Source organism: Gekko japonicus, unplaced genomic scaffold (assembly GCF_001447785.1).
Source record: "Gekko japonicus isolate JY-2015 unplaced genomic scaffold, Gekko_japonicus_V1.1 scaffold29, whole genome shotgun sequence".
In the NCBI taxonomy this organism is placed as follows: domain Eukaryota; kingdom Metazoa; phylum Chordata; class Lepidosauria; order Squamata; family Gekkonidae; genus Gekko; species Gekko japonicus.
Window position 1 is genome coordinate 1,803,833 of NW_015172003.1, and position 22,717 is coordinate 1,826,549.

The window sequence follows — 22,717 nt, forward strand, 5'->3', positions numbered from 1 at the left end:
GACATCTTTAGAACAAAACTGTATAGTACATTTTTAAATAATTATAAATTATTTTAATAAATAGCTGAACTTTAAACAATGATAATTATATACTGCATCTTTAAATAATGCACTTGATTTTCTGCATTTTGGTTTAATGGTTAAAGTGCATTAATTAAAATAATGAACCACTTCCTCATCATTATTGTTAAAAATTAACCATAAAAACATTAATAAGAATTGCTAAATCACTACTATTAGTACTGCAATCTAGCAGATTACTCTAGGTATTGCTCTATTTAATACTGTCCAGCAGAAGAACTTAATATTTCTATTATAATCTCACAGCAGCTCTGGCAATCCTTTAAATGGCTGCTAAGATTTTAGCAGGACTGAAAAATGGAGGGAACTTCCAGAGCTGCTAGGCCTCAGGAAGAAAAACTTTAAGATGGTTTTCGCTGCTTTGGACCAAATCTGCACCATTTTCACAATGTAGATAATGTTCTTCTCCCTGCCTAATTTTAGTGAAGTTTCCCTCCTTGCCCCATGCCACCTCTTTGTCCATGCTAATTGAACTATAGCAACAGAACCTGGGTGGGTCAACCTTTGATGGTGTCAGATGATCAAAGTGAAAGGCCAATAGCAACATGAGTGGCAGAAATCAATCCCTTGGCACTTGCCATAGTAATTTTAATACAAGTATGCAAGGAGCACTAAATAGAGTGAGAGGCAAAAATTGCATAATGGGGGAAACCAAACAAAACACCGCCTCTTCATAGTATGCTAACGTCTTTAGAAGAAAACTAATTTGAGCTAATTAAAACCTTCCTATCCTTTTATCTTTGAACCTGTAACAGGAATAAGCAATTGCTAGAAGACAAGAGAGCTACTTATTGTGTCACAGTTACAGCAAAACCCAATGGGTGTTTTTCCCTCTTGATACACAAAATGGTGACCCTAAAGACAGAACGTCAAGCTCTTGTCTGACCTCTAGTGTTCTTAAACAAAGGTCTTCTGAGGCTTCTTTTATAGATACAGGGTTTATTTATGAGCAGATGTTTGAAGCCACATCAAAATACATTTTTGCACCCCAAGCCTTTCCCCAGTGGTTTTAATCTTGTCCATGTTGTACCACAAGGTATCATATCTTGAAATAATAAATAAGTGAGGAAGGAAATTGAGTGAGAGAAGGCAAAATGGGATACCACATGTTTCATGCTTAGCAACATTCTTCACCTAATGGCACGCTCATGCAATTTCCATTCCGTGAGTGTGAAAAACTCAGGTGCTTTCCTCCCAATACAGAACCAACAGCGAAGTGAGTATTTGCTACAGTTTTCTTTGGGGGCCCCCCAGAAAACAGATATTCCTCAAATATACAAAGATGGTGCAGAGTGTAAAAATCCATAGCTTCTTCTCTCTCCCCACTTCTTTGTAAACACTGATGCTTCTCTGACAAATGAAAATGCTGCTGTTTGAAAATGTCATACACTGTGCAAGCTCCTCCTCCTTTTGAGGCACGGGCATTACCAATCCAGTATTTTCAGTATCATTCAGGAATGGCTGCTAGGCTGTGATGCAGAAACTACAATGTACACACATATCTCCTCATTTTCTTCTATAAGAAATGTTCTGCATGTACAGTGGGGATTCAGTCTCTCTATGCTCATGTAAAGGTTTCCCCTTTATTGCAAAGAATGGGAAACTCCAGCCAATGTGGGCTTTGGACTGCAAATATATTATGTAGAAGTAAATTCCAGAGCTTTCACCGACACTCAGGGATAATTCAATCACTTGGAACTTTTATCTATGTGATGCATCCTGGCTGTGAGAATGCACTGTGAAAAGAAAATGTTAGATGCCAGATTCAGCTCTCACTTTCATATGGTGGACATGCAGATCATTGGACTCCATTCCAGTAGCCCCAAGGAGACGAGCAACAGAACTTCTAAGACAATCCTGAAGAAGCCATTGCTTCGCTACCACAGTGCAATGACTGTCAGCTTAGTTTCCCAGTCAAAAGACCTGCCTGCCATCTGTGATAGCTGGGAGCCTTGCAGTATTTATGAGTGACGGACAGGAAGCATACATGGCTTTAGGAACCTCATAAAAGCAATAGGAGAGTCACACGAAGGAGGAATCTTCTGAATCTATGCTCTGTACAACAAGGGATCAGCCAAAGAAGAAAAGGAAGATAAGGATGGCCAAGAAACCCTTCCCTTTAGCTAAGGTTATGTTGCTAGTTAGCCAAACCCACCAGGTCATGGTATAGTAAAGAGGTTCATACAATCATGGCTTTCTTTTTTGTATAGACCTTTTCCACTGCACAGTCCAACTAGGGAGATTTGAAAAGATCTCAATTAGCACTGGAGCATGAGACCCATTATAAAAGAAGTATCAATACTGGCTGTCCAGGAGAACCTAAACACAAAACCAATCAATAAGCAGAAAAGGTGTGCACAAAGCATCATTTTAGTGTGCTCATGAACACCTAGAAACCACATATGACTTTGGTACATTTCAAATTGTAATTTTAAAAAAGTTTTGACCCTTCCCAACAAAACAGTTGAACTTGCTGTCACAGGATACCACAGGAGAACAGCACTATAAATGCCACAGGGGGTTGAAGGGAAGAGAGAGAAATGAAGTATTAAGGGAAAAATATGGTCTGAGTCAGATACCAGTAATGCACAGTGAAAAGGCTTTGAGTCTTCAAACAATCATCTGCTGAGAAGGGTGTCATAGTTGATGGTTGGGTTGAATTAGTTTCATCACCTACTCTGTTGCACACTCGAAATACATCTTAGGGCAAACATCCACAGCTTGAAAATACTTACAGACTTCACGTGGAAGAAATTCAACAAGCTGCAATTTTTAGCATGTCCAGGTTTGGCACGAACTCCCTAACATTCCCTAGTGGCCAGCTAGGTACAAAATATACTGAGAAAGGCACACAATTGGTTTCCTATTCTTACAACAGGATGGTGGGATAATGTACCCTGCTGCACATGGTTTGTGAAAGACTTCACCTCTCAAAAAAGGCATTTGTTCCAGCTGCCTTTTCTTGGTATTAGCTGAAGCAGCCAACCCTTCATGCATCACACCCCCTCAAAACATGGCCAACTTGCTGATCCAAGCAAAGTACAGTTTTAATGTCCCTTGTATACATGACAAAGCAAGAGGAAATACGTAACTGTATTTTTCCTTGCCTCCATAAGTATGTAGTAGAAAAGTATAAATTAGGGAATTTAAAGACATTGCCATTCTAATTCTTCTTCTCTAAATAATTTGAGGGCACCCATCCTTTAAAAGGTTTCCCACCATCCATGATCTGACAGTACCACCAGCCATTTGGGTTCCTTTCCAATACCTCCATGCAGACACCTTCCTGAAATCCAGCAGTTTCTTCATCGCCCTCATAATCTGCAATGGAGATGTAAATATCCTTTAAATTATTGTGAATGAACTGGGATTTTTCAATGGGTTTTGGCCTGACTGTTGATACTGGGATTCCATTTCGCTCAGTAGGTAGGTATGAGGTGGTCTCAGATGCCTCAGAGCCCAACCGATCAGCTTGTTTTATCTTAGAATCACTGATCTGTGACTGGGCAGTGCTGAAAGATGAATTGCGGCGTACTGCCCTCAGGTGGTCCGTGGCAGTGAGAGATTCATTTCTACGCAAGGAACAAGACAGGTTGCTGTCCTTGGGTGGTGGGGAGGCAAATACAGATTGTGGCCTCACTGCTAGCTGTCTAACTCCATTTCGCAATTTGACAGGTCCAGATGTTTTGGAGAAGCCACCAGGAGGTTTGTTGGGAATAGGAGGTGTTGCTCTCTTGCTCTGGTTGATCGTGTTCAGTGCCTGGACCTTCTTCTCTATCTTCTCCAAGCTGTTGGATTTGCTTTCATTTCTTCTGTTCTTGGCCAGTGCAATGTTGGTCTCGTTGGATGTGATTTCTTTCTGTTGGTTATCACAGGGCATCAAATACTGAGAAGGAGCCCATCCTTCTAGGTCTCCATATTTCAAGTACCACCATCCACTTGTTTCTTTTTCCACTACTTCCACCACAATGCCTGCTGTGAAGCTGATCTCAGAATCTTGAACTTTCTGGTAAGAGTCAGTAGTTATATAGAGACATTTCAAGGAGTTGTTTTCATGTTCTGTTTTGGCTGACTGGTTTGAGCAGAATATGGTATGGGGAGGAACTGTAATGAGATCTGCAGAGCTTCTTCTGAAGGGCTCTTCTGGATTTCCAGAAGCTGTATATGGCGGGCTTTCAGATTCCTCACTTCTAGAACCCTTAAGTCCACCTCTGAGCTGGCCAGTGGGCCTTAGCTGATGGCGTAAAGTGCTAATGTCCATCCTTTCTTGACTCTGAGAGTCTGCTTTGTTCAGGAAAGGTTTAGGCCTCACCATTGGTTTTGCTTTGCTAGGTAAATTCTCCCCAGGATCCCTCTTTAAGCCCAATTTAGACACACTACTTAAACCAGCATCTGAGGCTGACCTTGGCTTTGTTTCCTCATTCCTGGAATGGTTAGGCTTCCCAAGGTTTGGCTGAATGCCCTTGTCACTTTTGGGCTTAAGAAGCGAGGACTTGGGAGAAACAGAACATGGTGAATTTTTTTGAATCAAAGATACTGATGAACTTCTTTGAGAATCAGAATCACCACTGGACTCTTTGCTTGACAGACCATCTTCTATGTATGGTCTGAATCCTTCATTTTCATATATAGTCTCTTCTTCATGAGCCACATCCTCAGATGATTCTCCAACACTTGAGTTTGCCCTCTGGAGAGATGACCCAGGGGAAAGCTTTAGCTGGTGCATGCCCCTCTCCAGGCTTCCATCTTCTCCTTGGCTCAGCTCAGATTCTGAGTCAACGCCAAAAGCAGGCACATCATATTCTGGTTCTTCATATTTTTGCTTGTTCATGGAATCCTGGGTATCTCCAGGAGTTATGGTCCCTGCAGATGTTCCTTCATCAGTGTCTTTTTGCTTATTGGGAGGAGCTGGAGGAGGGACTTTGGGTCGGGTTAAAGTACTAGTTCGCCTATTTAAATTAGGCTTCTTCCTTTTATCAATATAGGATGCAGGAGCCCAGCCTTCTTTCTCCCCAATTTGCACGTACCACCAGCCACCAGAGTTCTTGTCAATAACCTAAAGGATGATTAATAAGATTGTTACTAAGGAAAAACAATGCTACAGAATTCTTTTTATTCAGATGACCATTCTACAAGCAAGCAACTCATCACTTATTTATTTGTGTTTCCATTTCCAGGCTCACCTCTGCCTTTTGTCCTCCATGAAAGCTTATCCCATCAGAAATACAAGACTGGAACTCTGCAATAGTGTAGTATTCAACCTCCACTGATGGTGGCTCAGGGGGTTTGGGTAGCTGGAAACCCTGTCACAAGAAGATATTAGTTTAGTTTAAAATTGGAGTAGACATGGGGAAAACAGGGCCCAGTATTAATTTTTAGACAATGACCTGCTCTATATGAAAGCAGAGATGGATAAACAACTCTATCTTGCTACTTAGACCTCATGAACCATTACATACACAGACAATATATATGCCCGTTAGGGTCACCAGCCCCCAGTTTCCAGCAGAGTTTCCCCCACTTTTGGGAGCCATGAACCACCCACCCCCCGAATGCCACCCATCCCTCACCTGGCACCCCTAAATCCCTCGCCTGGCAACCCTAATGCCTGTCCAAACCTCTTAATGTATAGTTTGACTGAGAGGTTAAGGACATTTCATGTGAATAGGATTTAGGGTTGGACATTGTGAAGAAAGTCTGCAATACATAACACAGTGGATCGCGGGGGGAACCCATCTAAACTATGGTCAACTACTATTGCACTCAATACCAGTGTTCCCTCTAAGCTGAGTTAGTATGAGCTAGCTCACAGTTTTTTAGCCTCCGACTCACACATTTTTGTCTTAGCTCAGGAAGGATGCCCTCAGAGCAAACTAAGGCTGCGGTCACATGGAACATTAGCCACGCAAGAGAGATGGAAGACAGGCGGATTTTCCGGGCACGATCTTACCGGCACATCTGGGAAGCGTAGCGCTTCCGTGGCACAACCGAGGCTTCCCGGCGAAAACGCGCAGCAAAAAACTAGTACCTCGGAGGTACTAGTTTCCGGAAACCGCGGGGCAAAGGCGGGCGTCTGATCGTGTTTCCGGTGGCATCCGGTGCCTGCCCATGTCCCCGTGCACAAAAGGTTCCCCCCCAATTCTCCGTGGATGCGCACACGCACCCAACGGAGCATGTGCATTTGTCGTGTACACAAAAAAAGAAAACCAGTTTGCCACACCGCGCGCTTCTTCGTTGCGCGCAGGCTTGTCCTGTGATCGGCACCTCTCCCTACCCACGGAACCTCCACGGTACCACCACAGGACCTCCACGGGAGGTCTGATCACTTAACCGTGCGTTAGTTTGCCCCAGGGCAAACAGCCACGCTTCCCCCCCCCCCCCCCGCTTTTCTGTGTGACCGGAGCCTAATTTATGCAGTAGCTAAATTGTTCACTCACAGCTTTAATGCCAATAGCTCACAAAGTAGAATTTTTGCTCACAAGACTCCATAGCTTAGAGGGAGCATTGCTCAATACCCAAATGTTTGCAGGGAATTCCAGGAAGATGGACCATTCTCCACCCCCCACTCCCAATCATTTCCCTACCACATAATTCAGAAGCTAGAAATGCTGATCTTTAAGTTGCATTCTTACCACCATGCCAAGCAGACCCCTCTTTCTATTCTAAGAACTAGCCTGCAATAAATGAGTAGTCCTTAGATTCATATTACAAAGATTCAGCAAGAGTCTAGAATGATCAAATGTTCTGTTTATTGTATTGAAGAAGAAAAAATCACCACCGTATCATCATAGATAGCCTAGAGTAATCTACACACAAAAATGTAGAGATCAGTAACATCAGTTAGCAGCTGGAGGAGGCAGAAATTTAATTTTTGATTTTGTCCTGGTTGAACTGTTTTCCATAGGAACGGCTCTCCCCGCTCTTGCATTTGTATGCCTTCACAGTTTTTGGTCATTTCTGCAGAGGTTCCTGTAGTCCCCGGAGTAAAAACACAGTTTGCCCCCTTTTGTGACGCAGCAAGGGATTTCCCAGAAACAGGGAAGTCTGATGCTGCGCCACAAGAGAGAACAAACTTCGTTTTTGCATCTGGGACTACAGAAACCTCTGTAAAAATGACCAAAAACTGTGAAGGAATACAAATGCAAGAGTGGGGAGAGCCGTTCCTGTGGGAAACGTCTCTCTCTCTCTCACTCACTCACACACACACACAGCACTATCAGTGAGGTTTCCTGCTTTTTAATGCCTGAAGTTGCATTCACTGGGTTATGAAAAATGAGAGCTCAGGCTGCAAATACAGTGGGCTCATACAAGAACTAACAATTACTGGCCTTGAGCCTATTAATATCTTTAATGTGGATATAGTAGATGTAAACATTCCTGAAATGATGAAGCTTTCCCCCCTCTTTTTTGGGGGCGGGGGATTTTAGCATATAAAACTGTAATATTTGGCATATTTATAAAATTTAATAACTATAAATGTCTTAAAAAGCACTTTACAGGCCAAGAGGAAAAAATATTTCACAAGAGGTTTTTTGTGTGTTCCCAAAATTTTCAGTTATTCTTATCTCTCTATATAATAATTCTGTTTTGGCAGGGGTCGTTTCGTAGAAAAAGAGCTAGGGGAATTCATTAGCATAACTCATTAGCATATTCCACACCCCCTGACATCAGGGGCCTGGCGGTGGACCTGCAAGGCCAGCGGGAGTGCGAGGAAGCCCCACCAAGGCCCTCCCTGGCCCCAGGAAGGCAGGGGTGGGGAGAGGCAGGGAGGAAGCAACTTACCCTCCCTCTTCTCCTGCCTCCTCCTGGCTGAATGAGGGCCGGAAGCGGGGCAGCTGGAAGCAGGGGGCGGGGCTTCGTCGTGTGCCCCACCCCACCTCACCCGGGGGAACTGCGATCCCCCGCGATCCCCCCCGAAGACCTCTGTGTTTTGGTCATGGACTCTCCTGAACATAACACACACTCCTCAAAAGGTTGGCTCCCTAATCTGTTACTCAGAAGCTGTCCCTATCCACTGGCATCACTGCCTGAGTCTCACCTCGAATATTCTAAACAGTTTGCTGTTCCTCTCCCCCCAATAGTCAGTCGGAACACAGAGGTCATTTGCATATGCAGCCTGATTGGCCTTTGCCTTTAACATTCTAAACAGTTTGTTGTTGCTGTTGGGAGTCATTGAATGTGCCCTGAAGTAAAATACATATCCCAATTTCCCCTTAAATGGTCACTGGAGTTGCCAATCTCCCTGTGAGGTCTGGAGATCTCCCAGAAATCACCATGTTCCCCAGCCACAGCACATCATTTCCCCTACAGAAAATTTCCCAGCTATTACAATGGCTGCTTTGGGCAGTGGACTCTATGGCATTATACCCTGCTGAAGTCCCACCACACCCCAAATCCTGCCCTCCCCAGGTTCTACCTCTCAAATCTACAGGTCTGGCCCTCCCCTTAGTATTGCCAGCCTCCAGGCAGCACCTGGAGATCTCCGAGATCAGTTCTCCTGGAAAGAATGGTTGCTTTGGGCAATGGACTCTGTGGCATTATATCCTGCTGAGGTCCCTCTGCACACCAAACCCTGCCCTCCCCAGGCTCTAACCCTCAAATCTATAGGTATTTCCCAACCCAGAGTTGGCAACCCTGTAACTGGCTATGGAACCGCTTTCCAAACCCTTGGAACCCAGAAGACATGGCATAGGAGGAAGTGCTTTTCTACTTTAGCTGCCACTGCATAACCCCAAATCAACATAAATCAGGGGTGGAGGGAACCATACCTATTACCATGAGGCTGTCCTCCCATACTACCCACTTGGGGCAGCAAAATGACTTGAGACAGCCCTGCCTTATAGCTAAGCAGAAGGAAATAAACATGGCTTGCCTCCCTCTATTTTCACCTTCCCTCTGCCACCCTATCAGCCACTCACCTGGAGCTTCCTTCTAGAGCTCATTGTATTTCTTCCCACAACGGACCTTACTCCTAGTTGTAATAATATTACAAATATGTGAAAAAATGCTCTAAAACAGGTTCCCCTACCAATTTTTCTGCCCTCCCTTCTTCACTTCTCTAACCTAGAGGAGGATTTAATGGCTTCTTATGCAAATATTTATAATACTATTTTTTAAAATGCTAAGAACCTTAATATTGGTCATCTGTACTTTTATACCACTGTACTTTTATACCACTTAAACGCTGAGTAACTTGCTATAAACTCACACTGATCATTGTTATCAACCTAACTAAGCTTGGGCACACTATCTCAATGTAATAGCTTGGATAGACTAGAGTTCATCCCATAACACAGATGAACTCGTGTTTTTTCATTTTGTCTACTACTTCACAGAATGCAAGCCAATCTTTAGCACTCCCCTCCCCCTATGATGCTTGTTGATTCTGACACCAACTATATTGAAGGAAAGGAATCTCATCCCAGATTGTCTGACACTCTTTGCAGTGCAGACTCCTTGGGACTGTCTGGTAGGTGTACTCTATGTAAATTGTAGAGGGGGACTTGCAAAGCATAATGGTCAACAGGAGCAGAAGGGGTGCTTGTGCACATATATTTAGTAGTGCTTCTTTAACACATGTTGGTACTGTAAATATTAATATACCATGCAATTCAATTTAAAATGTGGAATTTGCTGTCAGGGGATTAGCGATGACCTCAAACACAGGCAGCTTTAAAAGGAGATTAGATTAATGGAGGATAGCTCTATCAGTGGCTACCATCTATGGTTACTCAGAGGAACCACCATGTTCTGTAGCACTAAACCTCTAAATCCCAGAGCCAAGAGGCAACATCAGGGGAAGGCATCAACCTCCTTAACCTGTTGTTGGACCTCCAGAGGAATTGCTTGGCCGCTATGTGAGACAGGCTATCCTGCTGAACTAGATGGACCAGTTGTCTGATCCAGCAGGGCTCTTCTTAAATTCTTAACAAATATCTTCAAAATCTGGGATGGTTTACATTAGATTAACCCAATTGGAAACAGAAGTCCCTAAAGATGCATGCATTTATTCCCAGTATGGAATTAATTATAAGTATTCATGCCAAATACAGTCTAATTAAAAATAATTAGTACAAAGAGGTTGGGGGGGTGAAGATTCAGAAGAGAAAACATTAACCAGACTCAGAGTCTGGTTGTATGTTACATTTGTCATGTGAAAAGAAGCCACGTGGATACCAAGCTCTAACTCCTGAAGCTCCCTTAAATACAGGGAAATAGAGCAGGAAGGAGTTAATAAGCCACTGGCTGCCTTTCTCCCTCACCTGTTTCTCTCTGTTTATCTTTCTCTCTGTTTGCTTTCCTCATGTTTACCACCATTTCCTGCCTTACTCTGAAGAAGATTCAGAATACTCTTGAATCATAACCTGGCATACAGAAAGGAAAGGTGGGGGAATGAAATATAAAATATGGAAAAATTGTGGAATTCCTGTGCATAATATTGAAGTGGGCATTTTAATGATGATTCAAAGGGCACCATCTTGGGTGAGCAGGTTGGTGTAGTGGTTAAGTGTGCCAGTTTGGTGTAGTGGTTAAGTGCGTGGACTCTAATCTGGGAGAACCGGGTTTGATTCCCCACTCCTCCACTTGCACCTGGCTGGATGACCTTGGGCAAGCCATAACTCTGGCACAGCTGTTCTTGAAAAAGAGCAGTTTCTGTCAAGAGTTCTCTCAGCCCCACCTACCTCACAGGGTGTCTGTTGTGGGGAGGGGAAGGGAAAGGAGTTTGTAAGCTACTCTGAGACACCTTTGGGTAGTTAAGGGCGGGGTATAAATCCAATCTCTTCTCTTCTTCTCTTCTCAGGTCCTGATGCTTCCAGAAGCTACAAGTCCATATTCTTAGTCTTCCGCCAAAATTAAAATACTTGAAATAACAGATGGATCTCTCTAAGCAAGTGCCAAGAGTTGTGTGAAAGCTGGTAAGCTTTCCCTGTACCCATATACCCATCTATACCTAGCTCAGTCGTGTGAATTTACACTGGACATACGACTGTGTGGAAAGCACCGTGTGACTTTCTCCCTTTCCACTTTCTGGAATGGACAATTATGGCTCTGTCGTCAACTTCTACCCACTCCTCGGAAATACACTATGACAAGACTATATAATCTACTGATATTAGTTGCTCTTTCAGAAATTATTTTGGGCTACATGGAGCATTTGAAGCTACTTTATACAAAGTCATGCCATTGGTCCACCTCTGGCAGCAGCTTGTGCCCTGTCATTGAGCTGTGCTCGCTCTCCATATTTATTCAGCATGATCTGATGACGTTATCCCCACATATAAAATGGCAGTTACTTACTGAAAACTTCATACTCATGAAGAACCTTCTGCCTAAAGGCCCCCCAGATTCCACAGCCAATCACACTGGAGTAGTACAACTAAAGGCAGACCATTCAGAGTAATGAATACTGTGACCAGGAGCTTTGTGGTTTATGTGTTGCAACTCTCTAGACGGTCATGAGAATCAGATGAAACAGCAGCCAAAAGCCAAGCAACAAAAACAGAACCATTGTGGCCCAAACTTTTTTATAGGATTAACTGCAATTGTGGGATGTTTTCTTTCCTCCTAGTATCCTTTCTTTGCTGGTAGTGGAGCTGATTTCTACACAACATTCTATTGTTTCTCATTGATGGCTTGCTGGATTTGGGGCAAGGGAATTTGTATGGATTCCAGTGGTGTATTTGAATGTAGGACCTCTTCCTATTTGTTAGGCAACACACACATTCTCCATATGGTAAAGCATGATATTTAAAAATGTGTATATTTTATTGGAAAGAAGCAGGAACTTATAATAATGTAATACTGCAATTCAACTTCATATCCATATAATTTATTCAGGTCTTAAAATAAACTGGAATTAATCAAAGCTGAGTTGCCTATGTTAATTCCAATTCATAATGTCACACAGTGAAGCTCTTAAAGCATGCAAATTTCATACATTTCATATGCAAATGTGAAATATCCTACTCATTCCAGGCTTTGCTCAGTTTCTCCAATTAATGAATATACCAGAGCAAATCAATTATGCACTACTACTTTATACCCTTTATTGACTTTAAATAGGCCTCTTGAAATAAATTGTACCTGTATAGAACTCACGTGTAGTGAAATGCACCCATACTATGGAGTGAGTTTTAAACTATCAGGGCAGCCTCAAAAACCACCACTGAGAGACTTAATGTAATCCAAGGAACTAACATAAGGGTTCTTAGAATAGTGAACTGAGTCCTGTTGTCATTTGTGACTTATAATTAAGATGCATGTCTGCCACCTGGTCTCTGCTAAAAAGCCATCACAGTCACTAAGGATTAAGTTTCATTTTCCTCAGAGCAGTTGATGGCTTTAAGTGAGGTATAAATTAATCATGGCTTCTAACTAACAAAATTCTATAGGTAAAAGCACCAGATGCACCAGATCTAATCCTCCAGTTCACAGGAGATAGGGCTAGACCTCTTGTCTGGCTTAGAGGTAAAATCAGAATTGTCCAGGCAAGGATTCACAACAAAATTACAGGTGGACATGCTTTGTGTGCAGAAAGGCCATGGATAAGTCCTAAGCATCTCTAGCGAAAGGATCTCAAGTGCTGGGGAAGTTGTTTTGCCTGAGACCTTGGAACTACTGTCAGTAAGAGTAAGTAGTACATTGGCCCACCTGTTGTGTATGAAATAGAATGTATTGAGCTTGAGTCTGACCAAGGTATTGTAAACCGACCTATCAGAACAAGGGAAGTTTTGGAGGAAAGCAAAGTGATTGGTCTTTATGTACTGCATTTGATTGGATCTTATCTGACATGTGGGCGTGGCTTGCCAAGCCCGGACTGTTTAAAAAGGAGCCTCTTGCTCCATTGTTCGTCTCATTCTGGTTCTTCTGACTTGGTGTTCAATAAAGCTGTTATCACTGTTCACCTGCTGCCTCGAGTCTTATATCTAACACCACCTATTCCAGTCCTGTCAATAGAAGGCAGAATCTTATGCAGCGGACTTCTGCAATGTGACATTTAATCCTCAAGAATGGACACAATGTAAGTGATCCTCCAGATGGAAAAAAAGACAAAAACCCAAACATCTAGTAATATTTTAACTTTTGACCATATAGAACATGGGACACATGAGTATCTTGGTGTTCTAGTTATTATATCAGTTATTCATTAACTTTCTTCATATCCTGCTCTTGCACTGTTTTATAGGAAGCCATTTATGTGAATGAGATATCTAAGAGTGAAGTTTCCATGGCAGTGTTGGTGACATACCTCTCCAGAACAACCACCTGAGATGCACACATTTGTGTTGTGCCATTTATATTTCCATAATCCATGAATGGCCACTGTGCATGCAAAGCGGGTTTGTGCTTTTTTGCCTCCTCCCAAAGCCATTCAGAATCTTTTTGTTCTGTTCCCTCATGAACCCTCACTTCCACTAGGGCAGGCCTATAAATCATTTACCCTTTTAGGGTGCTCAGCAAGTCCCCAAATCAACACTGTATCTATCATGACATATGTTGACGGTTCCCTCACTTAGGATCTAAGGAAGCATTTTGTGCAAATTATTGAAGTCAAATATTTGTTAGTGCCATAAGTGGCAGGAAAAGCCAGTACTCACCAAACTGGATTCTCTTCTTGGGGGAGGCCTTGTTCTTAGATTGGGAGAGCCTAGCAAGGAAGAAAGGGGGGGGGAATTCCACATTTAAACAGACAATACGAATCAAAACACCAACATTCTTTTCAGACATTAAGAATCTGGGAGGCACATAATGTGCGGGAGTTCCATGTCCCAAGTGATTTCTTTCCTTATAGCAGCTGCCTGGGGCAAAGAGTGTCTACATGACTATCCTAATGGGGCAACAGCAGTTCTGCAGAGCCACATAGGTCAGGAAAAGAGTTAAGCTCTTCTTCACCCAGTGCAGATCAGGATCCCCTGGAGTTGCCCTTTATAAAGAAAGAAGTGAGGGAGCCCACAATGAATAGGGCAAAGGGAAATCCCATTTCCCCCTTACTTTTTTCTATCCCTGCTCTTAGTTACCATTGTGCCTGCCTCCTGCTGTTGCCCCCCCCCCAGCTCACTGCTTTCTTATCCTCATCCTAGCACTAATTTTCAAGGTGGGCGCCTCAGCAATCATTGTGGCTGCTACAGCAACCCAAAACATCATCAGAACTCTAGTGGCTATTACACCCCCTCATCCCCAATATCTTTGCATATGCAGACACTGCTATTAAGATTTTACCTGCAAACTGGGCTGTTGCTTCTTTATTTAAAACAAAAACAAAAACTTGGGGGGGGGGGGGTGTTCGTTGTTGTTTTTGGCAAACCTGGAGGTTTTTTTGGGCTTACAGAACTTTCATTCCCAGCCATGGCTGTCCCCTTTCTGTAGATTTTGCTACCCACACAGCGGTCAGAACCTCAGAATTGGATAAAGTGGCAATTCTTGACAGCGCCTATCACAGAACTCCCAATGTCATGTCCAGCCCTGAATTAATGGGCACTACAAAAGTGATTCCTTTCAGCCCTGAAGGCACATAAAATTCTAAGGGTGGCTGAAATATCCGTCCAGTTACAGGTGAGATCTGGCCTCCACTTGCATTTTTTTTAAAAAGCTCACAGACAGAACTTTTTAAAAGTAGTATACTTTCTGGACAGAAGAGGGCCTCAAGCACCTAGCCCAAAACAAACCACTGCTATAATCCTCAGTGTGCCACAGATCCTACAACCAATCACAGATGTGTATAGAAGTTACAGTTTTGTCAGACAGGTATCAGACATGGGGCCTGTCACCTAATATTAGATAGGGAATAGGACACTAACAAGTATTGGAAACATAGCAATAACTGCTAAAACAGTGGATTACTCCCACATGTATTCCATTCTGGATTAACTAAGAGGACACAGAAACCCTAGCATTTACTAACAACCACCTTTCCAAATCCCATATGGTTCTTCTACACCCAAAACGTAACAGAACAGTCAATGTCAATCTCACTTTAAGGTGAAGCCCACATGAGGCCATAAGTAATATTGGTAGAACAGTCAATATGATGTGTCACAGCCTGGCATGGTGCTGATCACCATATTGCCAGTCCCAGTCCCAAGAATCCAGTAATATGGTCTGTAGATAAAAGATGCCACAAGGGATCCTTTACTGCATGGAAAGTTACTGGAAAGATTCATAAGAACTGCAGGATTCCTTCTATCCATTAGGCGATTTGCAAAAGCGGATGGACATAAATAGTATTCACATGTTGTACTAGTAAGCTGCCCTACTGGGTTGTAGTTTCTACAGATTAAATTTGTTTTGTTGTATTTATAACTTGCCTTTCTTCCACCATAGAACACAGTGAATCTACATATGGTGTTCCCAACAGTCTCCACATGCCGGTAAAGACAGACCCAGACCCACTTAATTTCAGCAAGCATCATGGGCGTTCTAACTATACCCTGAGACCAACATCAGAACCAATACCTTCCTCACACTAAGAAGCTGCTTTAATCAATCCCTGCAATAAACAGGCATGAGAAATGAGCCATAGGACAATGAGAAACCAACTGTAGGCTTACTAATTTGAGCTCTTTGAGGTGCAATCCGTGCTATGGCAGGAGATCCCTGTGCCAGTTTTGAGACCTGCTTGTCTTGAGCCACCATGGCATTGCCATTGGAATCATTGCATAAGATGGGCAAGCTAATTTCCTTCTTAGAAATGTGGGATTCTGCAGTTTCAATTTCTGACTGCGTTTCCTTGTCACTCGAGGATTTCTTATTCAGCAGGTTGCTGATTTCCATGATGTTTCCTATAATTTCCACTGGTCCTGTTAAGTTCTTTTTCCTAGATGAAAGATCATCTTTTATTTTCTTGAGATATGATGCTGGGGCCCAGCCCTCCTTGCCTAAGTACCTGAATGTAAGAAAAAAAAACATATTTAGTACCCTGCATCTCAAAAGAAGGATGAGCCATGAAGCTCACTGGGTAACCAAGAACCAGTCACTCTCTCAGCCCATCTTCCTGCACAGTATTGTTGTGAGGACAGATTGTAAGGCAAGAGACCATGTATGGCACTGAGCCCATCAAAGAAGTTGTGGAAGAAAACATTTTCAAGACTCTTACTCTTGGTTAATTACCCAGTACACCCTGATTGCTGTCATTCTTTTCTCACAAACAAAACATCCAATTCCGAAGACTAGAAAATTTTTACTTCTTTGGCTGCATAGACCTATGTATAGACAAAGCATGCTACAGAGTAACTGTAAGCCACCTTGTGAGTACCCCTCTAATGAGCGTCAAGAGATTATGCTACATTTCCAGTTATTTCAAATAACTGCTCAGAACAAAAGGAAAACACTGTAGTGGCCAGATTTTCTTGTTCTCTATCCAAATACTGCAAGGTTCATTAACAATGTACAAAAGGAGGACACTAGTCTAGTTGGGGAAGGATTGTAACCCTCCAAATTCACAAAAGAAGCTTCAGCCCAACAGCCAGACTCTGGCAGTGTTTACAACCCACATGATGATGGCTATGGTCTGATCTTGCTCTAGTGGATGGATGGGGAAGCAATTACTTGCATAAATTTACCACCATTCAGAGCTCCAGCAGCACATGATACTAGCCTTGGTTAAATGGAATATGGACCTATTACTGTCCCAGTTGAAAAAGGTCTTCCCAGGTATCTCATGTATTCTAGAGAACACCCAATTCTGAAGAACTGCATTAGCACTGAAAAAAACTTGGCCCGGTTTTACTGTATTTCAAAGACTAATGTGGCATTTTGGTAATCCAGACTCCACAGTATGCTCAGTGTTCACTACACTGGTAATTTCTAAACTGTTATGCAAAGACCACCACTGGTTCCTACTGTGCTGTCAGGTACACTCCCCAAGTCCCCAATGAAACCAAGAGACAAAAAAGTACTGGTGTTCCAGTGGTTTCTTTTGCATTTCTAGTACATGCTGGACAGATAATTCTCTTTTCAGATTAAATGGCAGGATTTAACCTGAAAAGCAGTTTATTTCTTTAGCAGTGCAAGCAGCTGTACTGGGAATAGTACCCCACCCCCAGCTATGCATATATTCCCCGCCCTCCCCCATGCAGACTGTAGTCACACACACTTTCAATCCACTTTCAGTGCACTTTCCAACTGGGTTTTTATTGTGGGAACTGGCAAAATCCAGTTGGAAAGTGGACTGAAAATGGATTATTTTGTGTGTGACCACCGCCTTGGTCTCACTGGATTACAGTAACATGGAAGAAATGCGAAGCAGGGTTTTAATCTTGAAACTGTCAAGTATCTTCCCACATTGGCTGCAACATTATTTATTTATTTATTGGATTTATAACCTGCCTTCCCCTGCATAGCAGGGCTCAGGGCAGGTGACAACAATAAATTAAGTTAGAAACCTGTAACAAATATGTAAAACAACTCTAAAATTTACAACAATCGGATAAAATAGAACTTAAAGAGTTCCAATAGTGCCTCATTTCCTGACAATGTGGGAGAGGAGGAAAGGGGAAAGGAGGAAGTCAGCCTAATTAGAGATCCTCGCTGTCCTCAGCTGTAGGGCAGGTGGAACATCTCCATTTTACAGGCCCTGCAGAACTGCATCAGGTTCCACAAGGCCTGGATCTTGCTCGGTAGAGTTCCATCAGGCCTGAGCCAGGGCCGAAAAAGCCCTGGCTCTGGTCAAGGACAGCTGAACACTCTTTGGGCCAGGGATCACCAGTAGATTTTTGTCAGCTGAGAGCAATGCTCCTTGGGGGTATACCAGGAGAGGCGGTTCTATAGAAAAAATATAGTGGTCTGCCAAACAAACACTCCAACAAAATCAAAATAACAATCTTCAGTTAAATAAAGTTGAATACCATTTCAAGCACATAGCTTAGGTCAGTTGCCACTTGGGGGCCTAGCTATTTGGCTGGGCTGCTAACTGAGGTCATGACGCTTTTGGTGCCAATACACAGGTACACTGGTGTTCAAGAGGAAGTGCTCTACCCCATACAGAATACCAGTACACTGTGTTCCAAGGAAACTCCATGATTAACCCTAGCCAGATATGTAGTCCTACTATATAGGTGCTCTGCGTTCAACAGGGCAGGCTCACAAGTTTCTTGCAAGGACAAAATGAGAATGACCTTGCCAGTGTCATACAGGAAGTTTTGGTAACAATACACACATTTCTTAGCTGACATGTTCTTTATTGCATAATTTGACCTCTCTCTACTATTTTTTAACTTGCAGTTCTGGAATTTACAACAGAGGGTGCCATTTCTTTTGCAAGACAGGCCTATGGACTTTCTCCCAGTCTACACTGTGAAAATCTGGCAACAGACAATGAATCCCCATCACCTTCCCAGCCATGGCAACAGATATTATTCAGGCTTTTAGTAAAAGACTATGACCATTTTATGCAAGAACACAAATCTGATTGTACTGTCTAACAGCCTAGTTATGAGGCTGGATTTGTGGGGTGTTAGACATCAGTTCAGAATGCCACAGATGCCAGTAACTCCTCCTTAGTCTTCCTAAACAGCAGAGCAAAGAAACAAAAAGGGTGAATGCAACACCATTTTGATTAAGTGAAGACCACAATACAACCAGAAAGCTGTGGTACTAAGGGCCCATGTGCATGCACAAAGGGGAGGGTGGTGGTGCTCAACTACACTGCTACTCAAATGTCTACTCATGTGTTATGCTGTGTAGTGAGAAAATTTATATTCAAACAATAACAAAAGATTCAAACTTGCCTAGTAGTCTGTTTCCCCACCCCCTTTAACATCTGCTTTCCAGCTCCAGAATACTGGAATTACTCCAGAGAGAAGCGAACCAGGAAGGGAAAATGGGGGAGGGAAGCAAGTATCAGCACAGAACCATGATTTTTGGAAAATATCGTATTTAAGGAGGTGAATGTTAAAAGATTTTAAGGTGGAATCTGTTTGCTTAATTATTAGCATTGCCTCCTTTTGTGGTACTTGAATCTAGTTAAGATATACTTTTGGCAAATGTTTTGTGCAGCAGCCCTGCATTTAACAGTAACCATTCAATCCCATCAGTTCTAATAAATTAGTTTGACCTGCAGGGCACAAATTAGGTTGCTTTCCTCCCCCCACCCCTTGTGAAATCTCACATGAATCTGTCATGAGTTTCTGTAACTGACACAATCAAGAGACAGGATTAGTAGAAGGACCTTGCTTGCAGAAGGTCCCAGGCTCAAACTCTGGCATCTCCAGCTAAAAGGATCAGATAGCAGTTAATGTGAAAGACCTCTGCCTGAGGCCCTGGAGAATCGCTGCCAGCCAGAGCAGACAGTGCTGACCCTTCATAGATCAATGGTCTGATTCCATGTAAGGCAGCTCTGGGTGTTCATGGGCTGTGAAACGGGCACTCGGGAGAAAGTTGGTTAAAGCAACAGCTGAAACACAGGAGAAATTCTTTGAGTACAAAGTTAAGCACTCACACAATTCTCACTGAAAGTCAGCACTTCATGTATCTACAACACTTAAGTCATATGTATTTAAACAGGGTTTAAGCACATAGCTTTACAACAGATTTAATCTGTTGCACTAATGTTGTTCCAAGCACCAATCCCCATTCACCACCCCAGCCCCAATTGCCCAACCTAAGCATTACCTTTCATACTTTCTTGCCATCAGTTGCATTCATGACAGCAGAGAAGAGTAGACAACAAATTAGGGGATTCTATCTTAGATAAAATTATATCATAACATAACATAACAACAAAACATAAAGCCCTGTTCTTTGGAGCAGATTCATGAGGGCTATCACACCTTGAGCTAGTATACCAACAATGCAGTCCACAATGCTACAGAATGCTGGTCTATTGGCCATGTTATGGTAGTGGATCCTGCTTCAAAGTATATGGCAAATATAGTAACATCATGAACCATATAAGCAGAACAGGGCAGCCCTCCAGCATACCCTGTCAAAGGAAGATATACCTACCAACATGTGCTGTTGTCTAGTCTACTCTGACACTATAACCGATGGGCAAGAACATAAAAGCAGCTTGCTAGATCAAAGGACCATCGAGTCCAGCATGCCAATTCACATAGTGTCCAGCGAGATGACTCTGGGATAGTCTATTAGCATGACCTACACACAGCAGCCTCCACTTGTTGCTAGCTCCCCCCACAACTGTTATCCATCACTATATTGCCTGAAAACATGGTTTCATTCAACTAGCATTAGAACAACCATTAGACAGAATTATCTGATGTCTAGAACCCTTAGGGAGCTATCTAAGCTATCTAAAGGAAGTGGGTGTCATATGTATTGTGAAAGTGAATTTCCTAAGTTGCACCATATAAAGCAATGTTTCCTTTTGCCTGTTTTCCATTTACTGCCTACCAGCACCATTAGAAGACCCAGAGTTCTAGTACCACAGGAGATGGAGAAAACTTTCTTCCTACCAACTTTTCATATGATGCAACCTACTAGCTCTAGATGCAACATGTTGGATTTTGCACTGATATAATAGAAGCAGCTTCATGACTCAGACTGTGGGTCCCAAACTGAACAGTCTTGTCTGTTTTTCTGAGGCTGCCATCAGACTAGTTTGAATCTTCCAGGTTGTGCCTTAGCCGAATGTTTCCTCATATCACTGGGCAATCCCAGTTAGCTAACTCTGAAAGGCTGGGGCTCAGTACTGGGGAAGGCATGATCTAAAGGCAAGCTTAAGCACTGCCCCTCCCATTTGCACAACTTCAACAAAATAAAATATTTTCAAGTTAGTAGGCCCTTTATTCTGGCCTCCTTCTTCAACGAAAACACTTGAGACTGCAAGAGATTTCAGGCCCCTGCTGAGCACAAGATAAAAAGGGTCTGCCAGTAACAGGAAAATCTGTAAAAGACAAAAGGAGCTCAGTCATAAACTGGAGGGAGTGGAACTTAGGATACTGCAAAGTACTGTACACTCCGCTCCTGAACCCTTGGCTTTGGATTAAAGTCCAGTAAATGATTTAGAAAAAGAAGAATGCGGAGCTGACACGGGGCCAGCATTCCTTGCTCATCATGAAGGGAGTCTGTTCCCCCTCTGTCACTTGCATTTATTATTGATGGAAGAGTTAATGAGGATGTAAGGGGCGAATGTGTTTATGGAACACATAGATCTCTGTGTGGTTCCATTATTCATTGCTCCAGTGCTTTAAAAATGACCAGAAGTCAGACTACAAAAGCAAACAACCACCTATGGAAAGTATCTTGTTTTATATGCAAAGCAAGCAAGCAAACGGGATGGGTTGTAAGACAATGGAATCTCTAAGGCAATCCAGTGGAACTCTCAGAAATAAGTTGGGTTTCACAGGCCTGTGGTCTCCTTCTGTTTATCCTAGCTCTCCTTATAAGCCACCCAGAGAACAAGACTCCACAGCTTCTTTAAGAAACTTTTTGCCCAATTGTTTTTTACTTGGATGCCCTCCTTCCCAAGCTAATGGCTGCAATCCTTTGCATGTTTACTTGAGAGTAAACTCACATAATTCAGGAGCATTACCTCCAAGGAAACATGCTCTTACAGCTAAACCTAAATCTGGCTTCTGCAGCTAAAATCCAGTGACGACACACTCCTTGTATCTTGGATCTATCTCAAATCAATTAGAAACAGAAGTCTCTTATGCGGAGCACTCTAAAGAGATGATGCTTACGTGGCATATAATGTATGTGAAGCAATGCCTTTAAAAAAAAATAATCCAGTTTTTACTTGGAATGAGCCATTTAAGGATATCTGACAACCCAGAGGGAAACTTTTTGAATTACTGCTATTCTAGATTAACTGTTTCCAAAAATTCTGTATTTTTGGCATTTAATCAAAGACAGATATGTGAATAGAATATATCTCTGAAAAGTTTCTTTTTGTACAGCATTATACAACACACATAAATACAAATGAGCTGGTAACAACTTCCCAACATTATCAGCAATTTAAAAGCCCCTCACTGAATCACTCCTGCCCATCTCAATCATTGTGAGGACAGCAAGAGTCTCTTCACTGGATACTGTTCTCAACCTGGTGGAAACAAACAGTCCCAATGCCTTTTAAAAAACATATTTCTATACAGCATTCACTATACAACTGACCTTATGCAGCTTCATTAATATTCTCAGAATTAAGAAAATCTCTAGAAGTCCCATTTTAGATAGAGATCTTAAGGTATGCCGTGGCGAAGGTGATAATCAAAAGGCTGGATAGCCCCGGAGTGATTCCCCCCCACCTTACCTTATGTACCACCATCCTTCCAGGTTCTTTTGAATGACCTCCACAGTGACTCCCTTTTCAAACCCGATCTCATCTTTCCCTTGGCTGGTATATGACTGGATTGTGACATATTTCTCTTCTAGCAAAGAAAGAAGAGGTAACATCAGTTAAGATCAAAACTTGCACCGCGGTTCCTCTTTCTCTGATTGCTTTTAACAATGATTTCGCAGCAATTAAACGTGGAAGCATTGCAGAGGTGGAGTCTTGCTCCGGGGACCCTGAAGTACCTATTAGCTGTCATGCTACAAGCATGCCTGTATCAGCTCCTCACCACCGCCCTGTTCCTTCCATGCCAACAAATGAGACAGGGTCTCTTGGGGAGGGACTCCCCCAATTCTTACATATGGTATTGACAAAGATCAGACTAGCTGCCAAAGCAGCAAAGCG

The 22,717-nt window shown here is 42.7% G+C and overlaps 1 protein-coding gene across 2 annotated transcripts in view; it reads right to left on the minus strand.

The window, feature by feature from the left end:
* Positions 1–335: 335 nt before the first annotated feature.
* The window catches only part of SH3PXD2A (SH3 and PX domains 2A), a 366,396-nt gene continuing 344,014 nt past the window's right edge, over positions 336–22,717 (minus strand). For both annotated transcript variants that reach the window (XM_015420129.1, XM_015420128.1), the window contains 5 exons: positions 22,292–22,409; positions 15,630–15,964; positions 13,680–13,729; positions 5,265–5,384; positions 336–5,137 (listed from right to left, as the gene is read on the minus strand). In XM_015420129.1, coding sequence (XP_015275615.1) covers positions 3,245–5,137; positions 5,265–5,384; positions 13,680–13,729; positions 15,630–15,964; positions 22,292–22,409 — 2,516 coding nt within the window. In that variant the 3' untranslated portion in view covers positions 336–3,244. The remainder of the gene's footprint in view (positions 5,138–5,264; positions 5,385–13,679; positions 13,730–15,629; positions 15,965–22,291; positions 22,410–22,717) is intronic.